The sequence below is a fragment of the Xiphophorus maculatus genome, chromosome 5 (genome assembly GCF_002775205.1).
Source record: "Xiphophorus maculatus strain JP 163 A chromosome 5, X_maculatus-5.0-male, whole genome shotgun sequence".
Classification (NCBI taxonomy): Eukaryota; Metazoa; Chordata; class Actinopteri; order Cyprinodontiformes; family Poeciliidae; genus Xiphophorus; species Xiphophorus maculatus.
In genome coordinates this window covers 61,539-83,619 of record NC_036447.1, presented here as the reverse complement: position 1 = coordinate 83,619, position 22,081 = coordinate 61,539, and the positions used below count along the sequence as shown (strand labels likewise).

The following is a 22,081-nucleotide window of genomic DNA, read 5'->3' as shown; positions in this document are numbered from 1 at the left end:
CAAACCCGACAGAACCGATTCCCCAAGCTTCTGGTTTGGACCCGTCCTGCTGCTTGTCGTGTTTTTCAGGTCGGACCGGAGTTCTACTTCTAAATGAGACGAAGGATGTGGTTGGATGTTGTTAAGTGGTTGGATGTTAAGTGGTTGGATGTTAAGTGGTTGGATGTTGAACAGCGCCGGCTGCCAGGAACAAACGCAGAGCCTGGTGTCGGCCACCGGGGGCGCTGTAAGGAGATTTTACTGTCGTAGAAAAAACGAGACAAACTGATTAATGGTAGAATCTGATTTATTGGATCAATCAGGACCGCACTGTCCATGGCCCGGTTCTGCAGAACTTTAAACCCAGCTAGCTGACAGGAGGTCCAGAGAAACACAACCGGAACGGAAAGTCAGTTTGGTTTGAAAGGATTCAACCTAAACTGATTCATGATCAGCTCATTGGAGGAGACCAGCAGGAAGGGGCGGGGCTTCAGCCCTCAGATTTAAAGGGCCATGCACACCCGTTTCCACCTGGTTCTGTTCAGGAGCTTCTGATAGATCCAGACTGTGGTTCAGAAACCTGTTTGGTACCAGACGGCTCATCTAAAGCCAGTTAAACAGGAACTGGATCCAGACTGAACCAGAACCGCTCTGGATCCGTCTCAATGCCCAGGTGGAATGGGTCCATCTAGATCCGGAGCAGTCTCTGGAGCCGGGCTGGTCTCCAGAACCGGGTCAGAATCAGGAACCGGGTCGGGCTGGACCCGAAGCAGTCTCTGGACCCGGTCCAGGATGATCTGGTTGGCGCTGCTGCAGTCGTCGGGTCGATATGGGGCCCGGATGGTCAGAACACGGGCGACCCGAAGTTCGTTCCCATCCTCCTCTACCGGAACCCGGTTCTGCTGGAGCCAGCGGCGGACTCCGGACCTCCTCCGGCGTCGCTCGCCCGGATCCGGGCCTCCGGTCTCCGGAGGCGGGAGGAGGGAGCGGAGCCGCTCCTCCGTGTCCGGGTCTGGTTCCTGCAGAACCTCCACGTGTTCCACAGCGTGACCCAGAACCACCCGGACCGACGCACCGTCCTCCCCGAAACTCACCAGAGCCACACTGGAGACAGAACAGAACCAGAACCACATCAGAACCACACTGGAGACGGAACCAGAACCACAAGCTGGTTCTGAAGCATTACGTGGGCCGGAAGAACACCCTCAGGTCTGTAGGGTGTGAATAGTGATCACGTGTGTTTCACCTGTGGGAGACCGGGTCCACGGTCAGCAGCCAGCCGCGGTGCTCCTCCCGCTGCTTTCCCGCCGTCACCCTCACCTGTCTGTGGACGCACCGGAGCCACAACTGCGGACCTGAATGAAGCCAGCCGCACTGCATCACGGTCCTCTGATCAGTAGTCGGTCATCAGCCCTCTTCTGAACACCGGTCCCGCTCTGCAGGCATCCGCAGGAAACAAGGCAAACACAAGAGTTCCGCTTTATGCTCCTCAAGCAGCCGCTGCTGCCCCCTGCAGGCCGCAACAGAAACAACGGTTTGATTTCCTTTGAAGGGAAAATTAATGTTCAAACTAAAGATTTTAGATGTAAACATGAGGTGCAGCTTTTCTACAGCTGAGCAGCGATCTGTTATAAACAAGACAAGGTGAAAAAGAAAAGAAGACGTTTGTCCAGGTGGGAAACTGTCTCTACCATCTCCAAGATTATAGAGAATAATATAAAAAATAAAAATAAGAAAAGTTGAAGTTGCATCTTAATAAAAAAACTGAAAACTTTCAGATCACTCCAGAAATATTGAAATCAACATTATCTTATTTATCAGCACCAGTTATTGGTTCAAAGTATGTGTTCAATTTGTAGATGAAACTTCGGATCCAATATGGCTGCTACTCACATTACCAGCATGCTGTGGCGAAAACGTGTTTGTATTCCCAGAGTCAGAATCAATGTGACATGCAGAACCTGCATGTTTCCATGTAGAAGGTAGAGTTTAAATGATGCTTGGAAGACGTGAGCAGCCTGAGTGGGAGCGCGGCTCCTCCATCAGGATGATGATGATGATGATGGTGTTGCAGCAGCGGTTCGGCTCTGCTCACTGCAAATTATCTTTCAAGTAAAGAAAAGAAAAGAATAGTTTTTGGATTTTTTTATTATCTAACCCTCTTTACTATTAACAAAATTGTTTAGAAAAATGATCTTTTGTGTGAAAACGTCTTGTAGTAGCGAGTCTGTTGTGGGAACGCCAAAGCCTGAATCTGATTGGTCAGTTTGCTTTTTCTGTGAGCTAAAAGTGAATGAGGGAGTTTGATCCTCCTGTAGTTCTAAGAGCCGTTTGGGTCCCGCCTGGGCTTTTCACCATATTTCAGCAACAAGGCCTTTCAAAGTGCTTTACATCATAAAAACACAAAGTCACGCAACAATGAATCAACAATCGAAATATTACATTTAGTCAAATGCCATCATTCTACTTAATCAATTATATTTCAAAGGCGACTCTAACCAGGTAGGCTTTTAGTCTAGTCTCTGTGTTTCAGCAATTTAGCTGTTTGTCCATCTTTGGTTCTGGATGCAGATCAGAACCAGAACCCGAGAGTTCTGGAAGGTTGATGCAACAACAGCAGATCTTTAATGTATTGTGGTGCTGAACCGTTCAGTGATTTATAAACTACCAGCAGTAGTTTAAAGTCTGTTCTCTCACTGAAGGACTATAGAACCAGGTGGTGTAGAACCAGGTGGTGTCTCTATCCTCCTGGATAGACCTCTGACCTCAGGTCAGAGGTCATCACTACTCCCAGGTTTCGGGCTGATTGCTGGTTTTTAGTAGTAATAACTGAAGCTGTGTGTTGATTGTTCCTCTTTAGGTTCAAAGATAATAACATCAGCCCAGGTCTTTAGTTCAGCATTAAACCTCCTCAGTATTTAAGCTTGTCATTCAAAAATCTTCCCCTACCAAACTTGTATGTAACCATGGCAACAAGGTATTGTTTTTGCAAACGGAAACAGCAAAGGTCCAAATAATCCCTGAACTCTGAGCTCAAGCCCCAGAGGGGATGAAAGGGCGACTTCATGGTTGCAGCTCCTTCCTAGCAGGCCAGGATTACTTCAGCTGGTCCAAACGCTGCAGCAGAGTTCAGATGAAAACTAAAAAACAGAAATCATATTTCTCCTGTTTTAGCTTCCCTTCATCGGCTCCCTGTTAATTATGATTATAATCTCAGATTCTGCTTGTCACATATAGAGGCCATAATAATCAGCTCCATCAGAGATCTGACTGGTCCAGATGTACCTACCAGAACCCTGGTGGTACCAGACTGCAGGTTCTACTGGTTCTGGAGGTTCCAGCAGGAGAATGGGAGTCAGATCCTTCAGTTTACTGAATAGATCAAAACTTTGCTCTGTGTGAAGCTGACAGTTAAAAGAGATGTTTGTCCAGTCGAGCGGCTCCACAGCCCCATACACACAGATGATGAAATCAGAATTAATGAACTGATTTAAAGCGAACAGAAATTTGAATAAGCAGAGCCATAGCACACACTCCTGGAACTGAACAACAACAAACCGTTCAAATTACAAGCTCAATTCAACCAAACCTTTACGCTGAAATCCAACCGGAAAAGACCTGCTTTGTTTCCGGCGCCGGATCAGTGTGCAGCTAGCAGCAGAGCTAACCTGATCGCGGACCGATCAGAACCGTCCGGTGTCAGAATGTCCCGCTTCGGGCGCTACGGAGGAGGTAACCCGCTGTGACTTTCTTCTTAATCGGTACCGGTCCGTAGAACCGTCCGGTACTCTCTCACTGGATAGTTGCGGAGAGTTTTCGCAGCTAGCGAGCTATAAGTAGAGCTAACTGCTAACATTCGTCTGTGACGTCACTGTGGTACCTGCTGCACGTGTCATCAGGTGTTGTCCGTGGTGTTTGTTTCGTGTGATCACAGGCATAGATCAATGGGTTTGATTAACTGGCGGAAGTTGTTAAATTAGCGGGAAATATCCGGAGTCTGGTTCAGTGAGTAGCCAACAGGTGACAGGATGCTGCCCCCTTGTGGCGCACCGGAAATTACAGCAACAAGCTGAGAGCAGCTGAGCCCGCCCACCGGTACATACCTTCAGATTTATTATACTGATATTAATACAGAGTATTTAACGTTAGTGCAAATTATTATAGCTTATTACACACTGTGGTTCTGATGCCGGTTCCGGTGGCGGTTTTGTCAGTTGTTCTGATGGTGGTTCTGTTGGCGGTTCTGAGGTCTGTGGCCCCGGCTCCATCGGCCTCAGGATGTTCCTGTGCTCTGATTGGCTGTTGGAGCTGCTGGCTCCGCCTCCTGACGCTGCCTCCTGTCTGCAGAGTCCAAGGTTTACGTGGGGAACCTGGGAACCGGCGCCGGGAAGGCCGAGCTGGAGCGGGCCTTCGGGTACTACGGGCCTCTCAGAACCGTCTGGATCGCCAGGAACCCGCCGGGCTTCGCCTTCGTGGAATTCGAGGACTCCAGGGACGCCGAGGACGCTGTCCGAGGGCTGGACGGGAAGTGGGTATCGCGCAGGAGCACAGGTGAGCCGGGCGCGGCGGCGGACTGACCGGCTGTCGGCGTGTTTCAGGGTGATCTGCGGCAGCCGGGTCCGGGTGGAGCCGTCCAACGGGATGCCGCGGCGTTCCCGCTACGAGAGGCCGCCGCCACGGCGACCGTTTGACCCCGACGACAAGTGCTATGAGTGCGGACAGAAAGGCCACTACGCCTACGACTGCCACCGCTACGGCCGCCGCGGCCACCGCAGCAGGTACGCCGCCGCCGCCGCCGCCCTGAGGTCACGCCGCCCGTCCGCTCTGGTCTCATGATGCGATCCGCTTCAGGTCACGGTCCAGGTCCCGGTCCCGGTCCCGGGGGAGACGGTATTCCCGGAGCCGGAGTCGCAGCCGGAGTCGAGGGAGGAGGTGAGTTCTGTCGACTTGCCGGTCTGGAACCACAGCGCCGGGCTCTGACCCTGTGATGTCATCAGATCCAGGTCCTCTCCTCGGCGATCCAGGTCCAGCTCACCCAGAAGGTCCAGGTCCGGTTCACCCAGAAGGTCCAGGTCCGGTTCACCCAGAAGGCTGCGGTCCGGTTCTCCTGGGAGGTCCCGGTCCCGGTCGGTGTCAAAGTGCCGCAGCAGGTGGGTGTGGCTGTTCTGAGCACTCTCAGTGCTGAGTTCACCTTGACCGACGGTTCTGTCTCTGCAGGTCCGGATCCATGGGCCGGTCTCATTCCGGATCTCGAGCCAGAAGGTGAGACCAGAGGGGAGTCATGGAGGTCATAGAGGTCATCGAGGTCATCGAGGGCGGTCCTGTCCATAGACATGAATTTGTAGAAGCCTTATTGAGCGGATCTGCCCGTGCGATACGTCACACCGTCCGCCATATTGGATGGGGCATATCTGCCGGCCACGTTCTATTTTTACTTCATTCACACGTTCTCTCTCCCTAATATATCTTTGAATCAAACGGTCACTAACGACAAGATTTCTAACTTTTTGTTCTGAATATTTCATTGTTTTGGGCTTTCTGAACAAAAAGCACAATGATTTTAATTGATACATCTGATTTTGATCAATCCTTTTTATATTGGCATTGATAAACACACACACCTTTACAGGGATGTATTTATAATCATATTTACATAATTTCATAATTCAATGTGCATTAGCATTTCAAGATATGAAGAAATAAAAATTAGGTATTTTATTGTATAAACTTTGATAAATCAGCCATTTATCAAATATATAATATATATACAGTACAGACCAAAAGTTTGGACACACCTTCTAATTCAATGGGTTTTCTTTATTTTCATGACTATTTATAAGGCAATAAATCCCACTTATTAACCTGACAGGGCAGGTTGACCTATGAAGTGAAACCATTTCAGGTGACGACCTCTAGAAGCTCATCAAGAAAATGCAGAGTGTGTCAAAGCAGTAATCACAGCAAAAGGTTTGAAGAAACTAGAATATAAGGGCTATTTTCAGTTGTTTTACACTTTTTTGTTTAGTGCATATTTCTACATGTTATTCATAGTTTTGATGCCTTCAGTGTGAATCTACAATGTCAATAGTCATAAAAATAAAGGAAACTCATTGAATTAAAAGGTGTGTCCAAACTTTTGGTCTGTATTGTATATATATATATTTTTCTTTGTATTACACTACAATGTGTGTGAAAGAAATTATAACAAACTAAATTATTTTCATTTCATTACATAAAGTCTTAATAACCAGCACTTCAGACTGACATATTTCACTTAAAAATACACAAAAAATGAAAATAAATAAATAAAACACAGATTGTTATACCAGTGACACTGGACCCAGTCAGGTTCAGTCTGCTGGTTAAACTGGGAGGAGTCCAGTGATTTCTGATGCGTTCTTTCACAGGCTAACAGTGTAATAGAAAATGCACATTCAGAAAAACATACATTTTCAGTTTAACCAAAATATGAGAATAAATGCCTCCAGTGATGAACTTCCTGTCCCTCATTAGAAAACTACAACCAGAGTGGATCACTTCTCACCAATTTAGTTACAGAGGAAACATTTCTTGGTTGTTTAGAAGCAAATTTCTGGCTGCAGAGTTCATTCTACTCATAAAATATTATTTTATTTCATTCTTACCTGTGAAAGGTGATGCCAATGGATCCAGTTTGTAAAGTAAAACCATTGAAACAAATCCAGCAGTACGTGAAGTTATGGAGCTCTGATTGTCGTAGGACTCAGCTTCCAATGAGACGTCTGCATATTCATGTCTGTGGTCATGGAGGTCATGGAGGTCAGCCTCAGCAGCTGCTGCTTTAGGCCCTAGCATAGCTTGGTATTCAGTCCTCTGTCAGGCAGCAAGGGATCAAAGGTCAGAAGCACCTGGAACCTTGGGTTCAGGCAGAGCACTAGATCCAGAAACTATAATCAATAAACCTATAACGATTTTAACGGTTTTTCTCTCTCTCTCTCTCTCTCTCTCCAGTCGCTCGGCCTCCAGGACTCCTGCTGACAACTGACTTCCTGTTTGCTCTCTGATGTTTTGTACGAACTCACTCTGTTGTGTAGCAGCTCTGTGATTATTGATTATTAATTAGTGACTATTGGTTTCTGATCAGCCTGCTTTGGTTCCTCAGCCGTTTACTTCCTGCAATGATCTGTTAATAAAGGTTTATCATTCAAACATGTGTGAGTGTTCAGTCCACCAATCAGACTGGATCATGGGACTGAAGGCCCGGCCCCTGAGCCACCAATCAGACTGAGTCATGGGACTGAAGCCCCGCCCCCTGAGCTGTTAAAGTGTTCTTGGAGTCTGAGAAGTTGCAGAAGAAGATGGAGGACTCTTCTTCACCCAACCACTCCTCTTCATCACCCATGGAGCTCTGTCAGGCAGGTAAGACACACCTGAACACCTGCTGCTATGTGATTGCCATGGAGACTAGCTGTGTTCAGTGAGCTGATTGGCTCTAATCCAGTCTGTATGCCCAGTTATAGCCAGTTAAACCAGTACAGAACCTTAAACTGAGCCAAATCCAGGGTAGAACTCTGCAGAACCTCAGTCTGCAACAGAACCGAGCTGCCGCTTCAGAACCTCCAACTGGACCTCGGATCTGCTAATCTGCTGCGTGGCGTCAGTCACCTGATCGGATCAGCGCTGAGAACAGAGGCAGGTTGTTCCTGACCCACCGGGTCCTGGAGGTTCTGGTAGATCTTGTGTTCTGGAGGTCGGTTGGACCACATCTCCATCTTGGTTCTGCGGTTCTTCATGGAGACCTCATTGATGCCAAGTGCAGTTCCCAGAGAGGAGATGGGTCAGAACCGGTCCATCAGCCTGGGTCTGATTGGCAGGTGGAAGAATGATAGTTCTGCTGGTTCTGGACTCGTTCAGAACCAGCTTTCATAAGCGAGTCCAAACGGGATGGCAGTCAGGCTGAGATCCTATTCGGGTTCTGCCTGGAAGACACCATGTTCTGGATTTATGTGTTTGGAGATGAAACTGTTATACTGGACCAGAACCGGACCAGATGCTCTAGATTCCGATGTGATCAGAACCAGGTCCTACCCATAATGCCTCATTTTCTGCCGATCTCGCCAGCCCTGCAGCTCGTCTGTTGGAGGGAACCCAGGAAGTCCTTGACGGCGTTCGTCTCGTCTCTGACAGTGCTTGTTGCCATGGCGACGCTGTCGGTCATCAGCGTCGTGTCCTACCTGTTGCTGGCCTGTCTCTGCGTCACCATCACCTTCAGGTGGGTGGAGTTCAGTTGACAGGAATGATGTCACGGTGATGTCATGACGACTCTGCTTCCTGCCTCCAGGGTTTATAAATCCGTGATCCAGGCGGTCCAGAAGTCCCACGAAGGTCACCCCTTCAGGTAGGCCACGGAACCGCCTGGTCTTCGGGCTCCCTGACCTTTAACCCCATCCCCCGTCCTCTGCCAGGTCTCAGCTGGACCGGGACATCTCCTTTTCCACGGAGTCGGCCCAGCAGCTGGCCGAGCGGTGCCGGAACCGGTTGAACTGGCTGAGTGTCCAGACCAGGAGGCTGCTGCTGGTGGAGGACCTGGTGGACTCACTGAAGGTCAGAGGGCAGGATCCAGTCCGGTCAGAGGGCAGGATCCGGTTCGGTGGCCCGGTCTCAGCTGGGTTCTGGTTCTGTTGCAGATGGCGGCCATCATGTGGCTGATGACGTACGTCGGTGCGTTGTTCAACGGCGTCACCATTCTGATCCTGGGTGAGTGGTTCTGGTTCTGGTCCATCTTCTGATCAACTCCCACTGTAATACCCACAGTCACCACTAGAGGCGCTGAGTCGCGCCTCCACCCTGTTATCCTAATATGGTCGTTCCTCAGTTCTGATTATTGTTCTGTTTGCAGCCGATGTCGTTTTCTTCACCGCGCCGCCGATCTACCAGAAGAAGAAGGTACATCACCCTCCTCTTCCTCACTTCACCCCCCTCCTCCACCCGAACCGACCCGGTTCTCTGTGATTTCAGACTCAGATCGATCGGCAGCTGGTTCTGCTTCGGTCCAAACTGGAGAAGGTTCTGCTGAGGTGAGTCCGCTCTTCGTTGCCTGGTTACCGTTTCCATGGTGATACCTGACGGTGTCGCCGCCGCAGGCTGCAGGACCGGCTGCCTGGAGCTGTGAGGAGGAGCAAAGCGGAGTGAACCCGAGATCGGCCCGGTTCCGGCCCAATAAAGAATTCTGATAAATAAATTGCTGTGCCGTTTTTATTCATGTCTGCAGAACCAAGAAAAACTGCAGAGACCGTTTCAGAACCAGAACCAACGCTTCACTTAGTTTCAGCTGGTCGGGTCCGGTCCGGTCCAGAATAATCATCAGATTTATTGATCTCTGCACATCTGACCAGTCGGGTCCACAGTAAAGAACCTGGTCTGGACTGGTTCTGGTTCTGATCAGACAACCTACCCATCGTCTTCCAGGGCTGAGGAGCTGCAGCTGGAGAGACAGAACCAGAACCAGAACCAGATGGAGTCAGCCCAGAATTCTGAAGGCCTGAAGCTGCAGCCTGAGCCCGACCCAACAGAAGGTTCTGGTTCTGATAAAGTGCTTAGTCAGAGCTGTGGTCTCACTGCTTCCCCTGAAGAACCTCCAGCTGATAAGGGGTCAGAACAGAACAGGTGCGGTTCTGACCCTGCAGATCCGGTCCACTTCAGGCTTTAAAAGGAAGTCATGCTGAGCTCTGCTGGGATCAGAGCAGCCAGCAGGGGGCAGCAGATCCCTGCGTCTCAGTCTGAATGGAGACTGTTGTTCCCAGAGACCAGGATGGAGGATGGAGTTGGGGGGGGGGGGGGTCATGGGACCTGAAAGAGGAGGAGGGGGGTCATGGGACCTGAAGGGGGGGGAGGGGGGGGGGTGTCATGGGACGAGTTTGCTTCTCCTGATCCTTGTGAGTCATGAGGAGGAAGAAGCAGCAGAGGAGTCGGAGCAAAGGGAAGATGGAGGAGTTTTCCCGCTGCGTGACGGAGGCTGGCGGCTGGCTGAGGAGCTGCTGCTGCTGCCAGGAGGAGGAGGAGGAGGAAGATGGAGGACCGGAGGAGGAGGACAGTCCCAGGAGCTGCAGGAACTGGACCTCCATCCCGCCTTCTGTGGTACCAGTCCAGATCCACCACATGCTTCACATGAAATACTAACTTCCTCACCCCAAAGGTTCTGGTTCTGTTGGGCCTCAGAAACTTTGGTGTCACTAACACCATCACAAACAGGTGATGTTAAAGGTGGATGCATTGTTTTAAGGTGGATGAATTGTTTAAAGGTAATGTAATTTTATCTTTATAGCACATTTTCAAAGGGCTTTAGATGAATTAGAAAGAAATACAAACAAAACAACAAACCAAAAAGATAAATGTATTAAGAGTTAGAATAAATAGTCCATAGTTTATAAACTAGTCGGGGTTCCTCTGGATTCTTGTTCTGGTGAAACTAAATGTTGATTTTCTATGTTTGATTCTTGTTCTGGGATGGTAAGTAGATGGTACTTTCTATCTTTGTTCTAGATTAGTAAACTAACAGGACTTTTTCTAGGTCTTGCTTCGATATTAAAAATATAAAGCTAAACGCCACCTTAAAACAATGGATCCACCTTAAAACAGTAGTTCCACCTTAAACACCACCGTGAAACAATGATTCCACCTTAAACGCCACCTTAAAACAATGGATCCACCTTAAAACAATACGTCCTTTGGAATAATGTCAGAAAAATTAGGTAGAAAATAAGGTAATACTTCACAGTTTATAAAAGTAGTAAATTAAACAGACAGGGCAAAGAAATTACACATCATGAAAAACAGGCACATGTAGCAACATTTAGGTAGCAGCCAGCAAAAGGCAGAGATGTCAGGGAGTATCTGTGGCCAGGAGATGTTTGCAGTGACCAGTTCTTACAGGCACAGTCTCTGAGATGGTGCTATTATCCAAGAGCAAGTCCTTGGAGTTGCACGGATGTCTTCAGAAGGGGAGAGGAGATGGAAAGGAGCGTCACGTTCACATGTCTTCCAGGAGATTTGCAATATCCAGCCAGCCGAGGCTAACACAGGGGAGCTTTATGTCGGGTAGAATTCAAATTTTAATCTGCCCTAAAGTCTCACCGATACATCCCTGTTAATTCCAATCATCCAAATTAGTGCGGCCGTTCCACTGAACCGAAACTAGCAACTTCTCCAGGATCGATTCCTTCCTGCCAGAGAGTTTTAGTCTGCAGCTGGACTGCGAGTCTCAGCAAGAATCACATCCAACTTGCATCTCTGTCCCACAGCATCTCAGTCTGAGTGTTTACTAGTCGGCCCAATCCGTCACAAATTTGTCGACATGCCAGGTATTCGCCAACTCCAAACAGGAATCCTGTTGTCATGAATAAACCCAGGATGTATCCCTCTGGGTGTGTCCCTGTAGGACAGGAGGGCTCTCCTGTGCCCAGTCTTCTCCTCAAGAAAATTTGAGGAATTGCTTTGAGAGAGCAGCTGACCAGATCCATACTTTGTAGATTTGGAGGATGTGCAAAGAAAGGTATGAGGGAATTTTTCTGCCATAATTCGAAAGTACACATTGTTTGAAGGTGGCGTTTAAGGTGGAACCATTGTTTTAAGGTGGCGTTTAAGGTGGAACAATTGTTTTAAGGTGGCGTTTAAGGTGGAAGCATTGTTTGAAGGTGGCGTTTAAGGTGGAACCATTGTTTCATGGTGGCGTTTAAGGTAGAACAATTGTTTTAAGGTGGCGTTTAAGGTGGAAGCATTGTTTGAAGGTGGCGTTTAAGGTGGAACAATTGTTTGAAGGTGGCGTTTAAGGTGGAACCATTGTTTGAAGGTGGCGTTTAAGGTGGAAGCATTGTTTGAAGGTGGCGTTTAAGGTGGAACCATTGTTTGAAGGTGGCGTTTAAGGTGGAACAATTGTTTTAAGGTGGCGTTTAAGGTGGAACAATTGTTTTAAGGTGGCGTTTAAGGTGGAACCATTGTTTGAAGGTGGCGTTTAAGGTGGAACAATTGTTTGAAGGTGGCGTTTAAAGTGGAACCATTGTTTGAAGGTGGCGTTTAAGGTGGAAGCATTGTTTGAAGGTGGCGTTTAAGGTGGAACCATTGTTTGAAGGTGGCGTTTAAGGTGGAACAATTGTTTTAAGGTGGCGTTTAAGGTGGAAGCATTGTTTGAAGGTGGCGTTTAAGGTGGAACCATTGTTTGAAGGTGGCGTTTAAGGTGGAACAATTGTTTTAAGGTGGCGTTTAAGGTGGAACCATTGTTTGAAGGTGGCGTTTAAGGTGGAACAATTGTTTTAAGGTGGCGTTTAAGGTGGAACCATTGTTTTAAGGTGGCGTTTAAGGTGGAACCATTGTTTTAAGGTGGAAGGTTCTTATCAACTCGATATATAAGCTTTATTTCCTCATTTTGTGTACCTGGGTTGTCCTAAAGCTGTGTTGTACCTGTCCAGCTGTAAGGTACCCGCTTTTCTGCAGAGTGTAAACTCTGTCTGTGTGTTCAGGTGGATCATGAAGCTACCGACCCGTCTGGACCTCAGCCTTACTGGTTCCACACGCTGCAGGTCCGACGGCTCAGGATTCCACGAGGACGAAGCAACAGTGACCCACTAAGAGCAGCGACTGCGCAGGAAGTCTTCACCTGGGTCAGCTGATGATGTCATGACGTGTGTGATGTAAAGACTGCATCATGTTCTTCAGAAACTGAAGCTTGACGTTTGCGCTGTGCTCAGAAAGCGGGTCTGGAGTTCGGAGCGGCCCAGTCGTACCTGAGTCTGGAGAAGCTGGGAGAAGGAGCGTTTGCCTCCGTCTACAAGGGCATAAGCAGGTCAGATGGTCCATGTATGATGACATCACAGAGTAAAATCACAAATAACTTATTTTTAAAAATCATACATTGTGATTTCCGGATGGTTTTTTAGTCTCTTGCAGTAGTAGACATGCACCTGAGATAACAATTTCAGACCTCCATGATTTCTAAGTGGGAGAAAATCATGGAGGTCTCGTGGCATCTGGTTTTTTCTGTTAGGATCAACGGCCAGCTGGTGGCTCTGAAGGTGATCCGTATGAAGACAGACGAGGGGATCCCGTTCACCGCCATCAGAGAAGGTGACCAATGAGATCTGTCCACCACCCACCTGAGTCTATTTTTGTCTGCACTCACCTGTGTGTGTGTGCGTGCGCGTGCGTGTGTGTGTGTGTGTGTGTGTGCACACGCACAGCCTCTCTCTTAAAGCATCTGAAACATGCCAACGTTGTCCTTCTGCATGACATCATCCACACCAGAGAGACGCTCACCTTCGTCTTTGAATATGTGGTGAGGCCTTCTCCCTTATGCAGCAGTTCCCCGTCTGACCTGAGGGGGCGCTGCAGATACAATCTCAATCAGGCCTTGTTGATTTGAGCTAAATGTTTAGAGCTGGCAGCAGATGTCTGTGATGTATCGGGATCTCCAGCAGCTCTGATTCGCTGACTCGTATTTGTCTGTTAGTGTAGTAGCTGCTGTCTTCCTGCAGGGGGCAGTGCAGCCCACAGTGGTAGATTGAAGCATTCTGATCCTTGTGTTGCTGCTGCAGCAGACAGATCTGGCCCAGTACATGACGCAGCACCCCGGAGGACTTCATTCGCACAACGTGCGGGTATGTGCACACACAGCAGGGGGCGCTGCAGGAACAGCATGTTGCACTGATGCTGTTCTTCCATGCAGATCTTCATGTTCCAGCTGCTGCGGGCCCTCAGCTACATCCACAGTCGCAGGATCCTGCACCGAGACCTGAAGCCCCACAACCTGCTCATCAGCTACCTGGGAGAGCTCAAGCTGGCCGACTTCGGTGAGGAGCGCCCCCTACAGACTGACAGGCTTACACTCTAAAAAAATTTAAACTCTGTTACTTGTTTTATCTAACTGTTTTATGTGCAAATTACTTTGTAAAATTCAGTTTTTATGCTGAACATAAGCGTGTCTTTGTTGTATTTACATAACAACAAGATACACCAAGTGTCAATTAAACATCGTCCTGTCACTTTAAATCTAATGGGTATTTATACAAATTAACCTTGTCCCTAGCTGCTTTCCATATTGCATCATCACGCCAACTGCAGTTGGGTAGCAGCACTTCTTACTGCTTTTGGTGTCAAAAAACAGTTTCAGAGTTTTAAAAAATGTTATTTTATTTTTTACACCAAACCAGGATGAAGTGCTGCTAGCATGAACTGTAAAAATTAGAGTAAAAATGGAGTCTGAGCTGAAAAATACCTAAAATAATTAAAATAATAAAAGAAAGTCTTTGCTTAATCTGTGGATTCTGGTGACATTTTCTGCTCTGCAGTTCTTCTCTGTGCTGCGCTGAAAAGAGTCATGTGGAAGTAAGCTAGGTTTATCCAATTACTGCGATGACGCAATACGGAAAGCAACTAGGGACAATATTCATTTGCATAAATAGCTACTAGATTTAAAGTGACAGGATTATGTTTGATTAACTTGCTCAGCCTGAGTTGTTTTAAGACATGTTGTTAGGTAAAAACAAGGAAACGCGTTCAGCATAAAAACTGAATTTGAAATATTAAACTGAACATAAAACAAGCATCATCAAGTTTCATTTCTTGGAGAATGATGTGAAGTTTTGGATCAAAATGTTTGATCTCATAATCTATTTAAATTAAGTCGATGCAAAATGTGAAGCATTTGAAAGCAGTGAGTACTGATGAATGGTTAACGTTGCTCAAAGTTTTGAATATTTGTTTGACTGATTGTTGAAAAATAAATATGCTCTGATTACATCATGTGTTAAAAATGTAAGTTAATAAAATAATGCTTATCTAAGCAGAAAAATACATTTGATAAGAATAAAACTTCAGCTTCAGAATATTGTTAACCACAGAAAAGTTTAGACCAAATACTTTATTGACATATAATTTATGTCAAGATGTCTTTGATATTTAGTTTTTGTACAGCTAAACAAATTTATGAAGTTATTTTAGATTTGTAAAACTTAAATTGCACAACTTAACTTCATTTATTTTTATATGTTGCAATAACTGATTCTGTTGAGGCGATTATGACAGTAAGGTTTGGCCAGCAAGGTTTCCCACAATGCATTGGGCCTCCAGCAGCAGCAACTAAACCACTTTTTATTTGTCTCAGAAATTAGTTTTAAGACATTTAAGTCTAAAACGTAAAAGCAAAACCTTCATCTATGCAGTCAGTTCATCATGAATGAGCCGCTTATTGAATAATTTAAGCTTTAATATTTGAATTCCCAAAACGGCACCATGAGTGAAATGAATGATTATTTTTATGATTATTTATTTGCTGCTCTGTAAGTAATTGTTTTTGTTTTACTGAAGGAAAGTGAAGAAGCTGTTTCTGATTGACCGGGTTTCACCTTACTGTTAGATTTCACTTTTAAAAATATATTTTAGTGAGTTACATTTATCTAATTAATCCAATGAAACAGAAATAATTTCACTGTTTCCATTAATTAACTCAGTTATGTCAACTGGTTCCACTAAACCCTCATTATAACTTAATGTTGAACAAACTGACGTCTGTAAATTTAACTTCAGCATTAAGTTAAACAAACTTAAGCCTAAACTGTCCCTAAACTCAATTTACTGAACTGAGTTTATTTATCTTTACTTGAATGATTTTGTTGAAAATAAATGTGAAACACTTTACATTGACATAACTTGTTTAAGTAAATTCAACATTTCATTTCTTACAGTGTAGCACAGAATATTGAGTTTTTTCACTTTTAGAAAAAGCACAGGCCTCTGCTGTGCTTTTAACCCTGAGGGACTCCATGGTGCAGGGCTGGCCCGGTCCAAGTCCATTCCCGCCCAGAACTTCTCCTCAGAGGTGGTGACGCTGTGCTATCGCCCCCCCGACGTTCTGATGGGATCCATCCGCTATTCTACGGCCCTGGACATGTGGTGAGCGCCGCCGCCTTTGCCGCCGCCTTTGCCGCCGCCGCAATGACTGAAAGTTGCTTTGCTTGAATCAGGGGGGCGGGCTGCATCTTCATAGAGATGCTGCAGGGAGCGCCAGCGTTCGCAGGAGGTTCTGATGAGCTGGAGCAGCTGCAGAACATCTGGACGGTCAGTTCAATGAGTTCTGATCGGGTCTGGATCCAGTTCTGATCAGGTCCACCTTAAGCACCACCTTAAAGGCTTTGGTTTTGTTGTGGCCACTGGTCTTCTGCAGGTTCTGGGCGTCCCGTCAGAGGACAGCTGGCCTGGGGTCAGTCTGCTGCCTAATTACACACCAGGTGAGCTCACCTGTCTGCGTTCACCTGCTGAAGGTACGTAGCACATTAACTTACATTTCTGTTTTCTCCTTAGAGCGCTTCATTCACTGCAGGCCGAAGCTTTTTAGAGATGTCTGGAAAAGGTAAGCTAAGCCAAGATAAGGTCATTTTATTTATACAGCAGATTTTCAGCAGCAAGGCAATTCAAAGTGCTTTAAAGGAATTAGCAGGAAATACAAACAAAATAACAAATCAAAGGAAAGAGCAAAAGAAGAAAAAGTATAAAACTACATATTGTTTCCCCATGTTTAAGAATAAGTAGTCCCTAATTTATAAACTAGTGGGGGGTTTCTCTGGATTCTGGTTCTGATAATGTTGAGCTAAGGTAGCAAGGTGACTTCCTCTGGATTCTAAGTTTCTTCAAATTCCTTTTCTGGGTTGCAAGTACTACAAGTACACCATCATTTATCATTTATAAGCTAGAAGTAGTTTTTCTGGAAAAACTACTATAAGTTTCTCTGCATAATAATCTAAAAAGTATAATATTGGTCTAAATCAGTATTTCTTAAATAAATCTAAATAGACATGAATACTAGACGCCCCATTGAGCGCTGAGTCCTGCGTTACGTCGCCGCCATGTTGTGTGTGGCAGCAGAGCGACCGGGGCTCCTTAAGTCGTGCGCTGTGTGGACTAGTTTCAACTATCTTACGACTCAAACTGGATTCCTTGGCTTTACCTTTCACAGGTAAGGATGAAAGAGCAGAATTACTTCACTTTCCAGCCAGAAACTCGCTTCTAAACAACCGAGGAATATTTCCTATGTAGCTAAATTGGCCACTGATTGTTAGCATAGCTAACGTTTTCATATTGTTTTAATGAGAGAGAGCTGTTAGAGGGGAATGCATTAAAAACCAGTATAATATAAATAAATACATTTGTGCTTTATTGCACACTTTTATTCTTTCACTTTTTGTGTATTTTTAAATATCTCAGTCTGAAGTATTAGTGTATTAAGACAGCTTATGTAATAAAATAAAAATAATTTACTCTGTTAGATTGTTTTTCACTCTTGTCTATGCCGTCCATAGCAGAGTTTACATATCATACTGTAATAAATATATTTTGCAGAAAAAAAGTAAGACAAAATATGTAGCTAATGTTTGATAATGACTAATTTATCAAATGTATTGTCTTCACAATAATATATCAAAAAATAAAAGGAAATTGTGGAATAATGTAAATATGTTCTTGAATAAAACACTGTAAAAGTGTGTTTGTTCATCAATGTTAATATAAAAATGATCAGAATCTTTTCTAGCAAATTAAAACATTGTGCTCTTTATTCAGAAATCCCCTAAAATAATTAAATAATCACATCAAAAGTTAGAAACTCTGTCTTTAGTCATTTCTTTGATTACCAAATATATTAGTGTGTGTGAGAAAATGTGTCAATGACATTTATTAACTTAAAATACTTAGTAGAACAGCTCTTTGTGAAATTCGGTCAACTTTACTTGTATTTAAAACAAATGAAAAACTCAGAGCTCTTATACTCCATCAAAAGCAAGTAACTGTAACTCACAGAAAAAGGCCAGGACATAGATGAAACCTATATTTTTATTGTTAATGCAAAATGTTTCTCTTTTCATCTCTTCTCATCTGACAAGCTGAGATATAAGCAATATTGCTTCAAATTTTTACCCAATAAATGTTTATTCACAAAATCAGTTTATCAATTAATAAACTGATTTTGGAAATTATCTTTTGAGACTTGGAACAATAAAACAGCTTTGCTAATAAGGTCATACAATTCTGGAGCCAGATAAATGATTAAATATGAACAAATTCGCAATAGTATTTCAATTCTGGAGGGGGCGCGAAAAAAATGATGATCCCCAGAGGTGCATGGCAGAAAATAATGGAGAAACACTGGGTTAAAAAGTGAGTACTTCACAACTTTAAAAAGTAATAAACTAAACTAAACCTTTTTGAGACCAACATCTATTTTTTCTTTCACCAGCAAACTGAGATCCACGACACGAAGATATAAAAATTATAAATGAAACTCTTTTGACTTATTTTACATGCACATATCCATCAGTTACAGCAGAAATATTAAAGTGATGGACACTTGATGCTGTTTCTTCCTCAGTGAGACTCTGAGACTGGGAGCAGGTTACTGGTTTCTCAGTCAGAAACTGGTTACAAACTTAAGGCAGCAGCTGTCAGTCAGTTATGGCAGATCTGAACTTTGACCTCAATATGAGAAACATCAGACTGCCAGCAGGAACCACAGAGCTCTGTTTGGTTAAAGCACATCTTGTGAAGTTTAGATATTTTTGCTCCAACAAGATCCAGAGGAATCAGCTCAGATGTTGAACTGGATTTGATTTCAGTCATTTGTGAATGTTGCTCCTCATTTTCAGCAGCGGAGCTAGAAAGGTTATCATTTTTTAGAAAGTCTCATCAACATCAATATTTCCACTAAATAAGAGACAAAAATAAATCCCATGTTTGACGGAGGAAAATCCTCTCAGACTCTGAGCAGCAAGCTGGTTTTAAAACTATTAAACAATGAATTTAATTTCACATAATTATTACGGTAGAAGCCATTTGTTTACTTAATGAAATACATTTGTCATATTTTTGTTGTGAATGATTTATACTCGCCGACGAACCAGGTCATTAGTCCAAGTTTGTTGTTTATTGAACATTCAGAAACTGAAGCGGCTGAACAGGTAAACAGAACAACCTGAACAGGTGATCAGCTCCAAACCATGAGGACCTTTTTACTCTTTGTCGTTTAACACACCCGTTGCCGTGGCAACCGCCTGCGCTCCACAAGCCGAGCGGAGATTACGTTAAAAACATAACATTCAGTCCGTTACGACATTAGGTTATCAGGCTTGATATTTGTTTTGTGGTTATTAATAATAAACCCAGCGGTGAGATGATTTAAACTCCTGCTCTGATGGTCAGTTGATCTTTGAGTCCCTTTTTCTGTTTAGGTAATGAAACTGAAATGCACAGAATTGCGCAACACCTAATTGAAACAATAATTACTGAGATTATTATTTTTGTCATTAATTTGAACATGTTTTGTTGATTTTTTTTGTCTTTAATAAAGTTACAAACGTTTTGGAACTTAGTGATCAAAGGATGTGCTGGTCTCAGCGTCCTGGTGACGTTCAATTTGTCACCTCCTGCTGAGATCAACTCAAAACCTTCTGCAATTGACCGATCAATCGATATTGACGTATTGAACATCTCTGAACTAGACAGACAGACAGGCAAGGAAGAGATGCATCAGGGAAGTATGCACATGTAGCTACATTGAGATAAAACAAAGACACGAGTGACAGACGGTGACATCACAGAGTGTATCTGTTTGCTGTGTTTGTGTGCTGCATGTGTATGACCATGAAACCATGCAGCTCGGTCTCCCAGGCAACAGTCTGATATGATGGTGTTATCTAGGAGCAAGTCCTTGGGAGCGCTCTGCTCCACAGTCACATGGATGATTTCAGAAGGGAGTGAGGAGAGCAGGAGCGTCACATTCACATGTCTTCCAGGAGATTTGAGATATCCAGCCAGCCGAGGCTAACACAGGGGAGCCAGTTCAGATACAGAGAGCTTTATGTCGGGTAGATTTCAAATTTTAATCTGCCCTAAAGTCTCACCGATACATCCCTGTTAATTCCAATCATCCAAATTAGTGCGGCCGTTCCACTGAACTGAAACTAGCAACTTCTCCAGGATCGATTCCTTCCTGCTAGAGAGTTTTAGTCTGCAGCTGGACTGCGAGTCTCAGCAAGAATCACATCCAACTTGCATCTCTGTCCCACAGCATCTCAGTCTGAGTGTTCGCTAGTCGGCCCAATCCGTCACAAATTTGTCGACATGCCAGGTATTCGCCAACTCCAAACAGGAATCCTGTTGTCATGAATAAACCCAGGATGTATCCCTCTGGGTGTGTCCCTGTAGGACAGGAGGGCTCTCCTGTGCCCAGTCTTCTCCTTGAGAAAATTTGATCAATTGCTTTGAGAGAGCAGCTGACCAGATCCATACTTTGTAGATTTGGAGGATGTGCAAAGAAAGGCTTCAAAAAAAGAGAGAAAAAGACAGGACAAAAACGGGAGGCAGGGCAGCAAGGGAGCAGAGGAAAAAAGTGTTCACCTTCACCAAGAGCTAGAGAGAAAAAAAGCTAAGACTAAGCTGAAGTCTTAATATTTGGCAGCTAAAGTGTTTAACAGGGTTGCTTTAATCGCCACTGGCTGCCTAACAGTGTATATTTACATTGTTAAAGGGTTGGGGGTGTGGCCAGGGGCCCGGGCGATGGAGTAAGTGAGAGGAGGGGGACACCCTGGACCGAGGTCTGGGCCATCACAGATAAAGACGGGACAATGATGCATGCTAGGGTTAATTTAGAGAGACCATGGCGGGAAGAAGCTGGAGTACCTGTGAGAAACACGGCATTCCAGGAGACAATATGCTAACTCCTTTTCCTCAGTTTAGGATTGTTGCAAAGCATCAGTTCTACCAATTGCCCCACTGTGCTGCCTGCTTTAGGTGTAAACTGGAGGCACCATCTCCTCCTGACCCCATGAGGGACGACGGTGTGAGAAAATGGATGGATGGATGGAGGAGCTGCTAACAGGCTTTATGCTCAGTCTCTGCTCCTCTGCATCAGGTTGGAGCAGCTGTCCTGTAAGACTGATGACCTGGTCCAGAAGATGCTCAGGCTGGTTCCGACAGAACGGATTTCAGCTCAGGAGGCTTTGCAGCATCCATATTTTAGCACGCTTCCTGCTCCCATCATGCACCTCAGAGACGGTAAGACCACCACCTGCTAACGAGCTACAAAAAAATTCTTTTCAGATGAATGTGTAATACTGAAGGTTCAATATGGAACCACGGTGCAGAGATTTCAGATTCAGATTTGCTAAATGTAGCCACTATAAGCTCCACCTGTGAACAGGTTGGCTTCACAGGCCAAGTAAAGCTGCGCTCTGATTGGCCAGTCTCTGAAGCCAGCAGGGGGCAGCACCTCCAGCTGTCGGCTGTGCTGCAGGACAATCGGAGCTTAGCGGAGAGGCTGCGTCTCCTCACTGAGAGTTCAGAAAGTTGTTAACTATCAGCAGCTTCTCCACAACCAGATCATGTTCAGGACCTTCTAACATCAGCATCACATTTTATACACAGAAGAAAATCCAAATTACTTGAATGAAAGTAAAATTTGCTGTTTTTCAGCTGTGTCCATCTTCAAAGTTCCTGGAGTTCGCCTGGAGACAGAGTTCAGAGACATCTTGAACCCCAGACAGAAACTGAAGTCTGCTCGGCTTCCTGCTGCCGGCTGTTGGTGATCAAACCGCAAATCAGATCAACTGGACCTGACGAGACAAGGAAGGGGCAAACCAACCCTTTAGGTAGACGGATTCATAAACTAGGGATGGATTTCTGATGCGCTGGTCCAGGGTGGCTGCGGCTACGATGCAGTGGCTCTCCCCCCATCAGAGGCCACTGAAGCTTTGGAGTCCTCTGGACTTGATCAACACTCTGCAGAACATTTTGCAGAGAACCCAAATAAAACGTTGAGCGTCTCAGCGCGTGTGGTCCTTCCAGTTCTTTTCCTGAATCGACATGAAGCCAATCCAGAGACTCTTTCTGCTCCTCCAGAAACAGGTTCTGGTCCACAGGGCGTAACCGGTTCTGTTTTGCTTCAGGTTGCAACACGTCTCTGTCTGTCTGCTTCAGGCTCTCAGAGCGTTCCTGTGTCTCAGTCTGTCCTCGGGTCTCTGCGTGTCTTTCTGTCCTCTAGTGTCCATCGGCTTCAGACAGGTTTCCACTGGAACTTTCATTAGTTATT

The 22,081-nt window shown here is 45.3% G+C and overlaps 4 protein-coding genes across 7 annotated transcripts; 3 read left to right on the top strand and 1 right to left on the bottom strand.

Moving 5' to 3' along the window:
* Nucleotides 1–268: 268 nt before the first annotated feature.
* Nucleotides 269–4,025, bottom strand: gemin6 (gem nuclear organelle associated protein 6). Of its 3 annotated transcripts, none has more exons than XM_023334386.1 (3): nt 3,860–4,025; nt 1,226–2,084; nt 269–1,083 (listed from the first exon to the last, which is right to left on the bottom strand). In XM_023334386.1, exons 2-3 carry the CDS (start codon nt 1,357–1,359, stop codon nt 642–644), a joined length of 576 nt encoding a protein of 191 aa, XP_023190154.1. In that variant the 5' UTR covers nt 1,360–2,084; nt 3,860–4,025; the 3' UTR covers nt 269–641. The 3 variants fall into 3 exon arrangements, with proteins under 3 accessions (XP_023190154.1, XP_023190155.1, XP_005813960.1); XM_023334387.1 differs by lacking the exon at nt 3,860–4,025 and having other exon boundaries at nt 1,226–1,489; nt 1,873–2,586; XM_005813903.3 differs by lacking the exon at nt 3,860–4,025 and having other exon boundaries at nt 1,226–2,586.
* srsf7 (serine and arginine rich splicing factor 7) lies at nt 2,799–7,167 on the top strand. The gene is made up of 7 exons (XM_023334385.1): nt 2,799–3,711; nt 4,327–4,507; nt 4,578–4,757; nt 4,831–4,911; nt 4,977–5,129; nt 5,197–5,241; nt 6,970–7,167. Exons 1-7 carry the CDS (start codon nt 3,684–3,686, stop codon nt 7,001–7,003), a joined length of 702 nt encoding a protein of 233 aa, XP_023190153.1. The 5' UTR covers nt 2,799–3,683; the 3' UTR covers nt 7,004–7,167.
* A 97-nt stretch (nt 7,168–7,264) lies between these two features.
* Nucleotides 7,265–9,195, top strand: LOC102231466 (reticulon-3-like). The gene is made up of 8 exons (XM_005813904.2): nt 7,265–7,377; nt 8,080–8,230; nt 8,300–8,356; nt 8,424–8,562; nt 8,646–8,715; nt 8,858–8,904; nt 8,977–9,035; nt 9,102–9,195. Exons 1-8 carry the CDS (start codon nt 7,317–7,319, stop codon nt 9,148–9,150), a joined length of 633 nt encoding a protein of 210 aa, XP_005813961.2. The 5' UTR covers nt 7,265–7,316; the 3' UTR covers nt 9,151–9,195.
* A 679-nt stretch (nt 9,196–9,874) lies between these two features.
* LOC102232497 (cyclin-dependent kinase 15) lies at nt 9,875–21,818 on the top strand. 2 transcript variants are annotated; one of them, XM_023333122.1, is made up of 13 exons: nt 9,875–10,095; nt 12,474–12,614; nt 12,702–12,796; nt 12,998–13,077; nt 13,191–13,285; nt 13,545–13,607; nt 13,676–13,799; nt 15,780–15,900; nt 15,972–16,065; nt 16,172–16,235; nt 16,309–16,357; nt 20,906–21,048; nt 21,466–21,818. In XM_023333122.1, exons 1-13 carry the CDS (start codon nt 9,901–9,903, stop codon nt 21,576–21,578), a joined length of 1,377 nt encoding a protein of 458 aa, XP_023188890.1. In that variant the 5' UTR covers nt 9,875–9,900; the 3' UTR covers nt 21,579–21,818. The 2 variants fall into 2 exon arrangements, with proteins under 2 accessions (XP_023188890.1, XP_023188888.1); XM_023333120.1 differs by having other exon boundaries at nt 13,460–13,607; nt 15,727–15,900.
* The last annotated feature ends 263 nt before the right edge of the window (nt 21,819–22,081 follow it).

Excerpts from the sequence above, each read along its gene's own strand:
- gemin6 (XM_023334386.1), bottom strand. The coding sequence starts at position 1,359 with ATGCAGTGCGGCTGGCTTCATTCAGGTCCGCAGTTGTGGCTCCGGTGC. Across the intron at positions 1,084-1,225 it reads GTGGACCCGGTCTCCCACAG|TGTGGCTCTGGTGAGTTTCG; the intron begins GTGAAACACACG and ends TTCTGTCTCCAG.
- srsf7 (XM_023334385.1), top strand. The coding sequence starts at position 3,684 with ATGTCCCGCTTCGGGCGCTACGGAGGAG. Across the intron at positions 4,912-4,976 it reads AGCCGGAGTCGAGGGAGGAG|ATCCAGGTCCTCTCCTCGGC; the intron begins GTGAGTTCTGTC and ends TGATGTCATCAG. Across the intron at positions 5,242-6,969 it reads TCCGGATCTCGAGCCAGAAG|TCGCTCGGCCTCCAGGACTC; the intron begins GTGAGACCAGAG and ends CTCTCTCTCCAG.
- LOC102231466 (XM_005813904.2), top strand. The coding sequence starts at position 7,317 with ATGGAGGACTCTTCTTCACCCAACCACTCCTCTTCATCACCCATGGAG. Across the intron at positions 8,563-8,645 it reads ACCTGGTGGACTCACTGAAG|ATGGCGGCCATCATGTGGCT; the intron begins GTCAGAGGGCAG and ends GTTCTGTTGCAG. Across the intron at positions 8,905-8,976 it reads CGATCTACCAGAAGAAGAAG|ACTCAGATCGATCGGCAGCT; the intron begins GTACATCACCCT and ends CTGTGATTTCAG.
- LOC102232497 (XM_023333120.1), top strand. The coding sequence starts at position 9,901 with ATGAGGAGGAAGAAGCAGCAGAGGAGTCGGAGCAAAGGGAAGATGGAG. Across the intron at positions 12,615-12,701 it reads CGCAGGAAGTCTTCACCTGG|AAAGCGGGTCTGGAGTTCGG; the intron begins GTCAGCTGATGA and ends CGCTGTGCTCAG. Across the intron at positions 13,608-13,675 it reads TTCATTCGCACAACGTGCGG|ATCTTCATGTTCCAGCTGCT; the intron begins GTATGTGCACAC and ends TCTTCCATGCAG.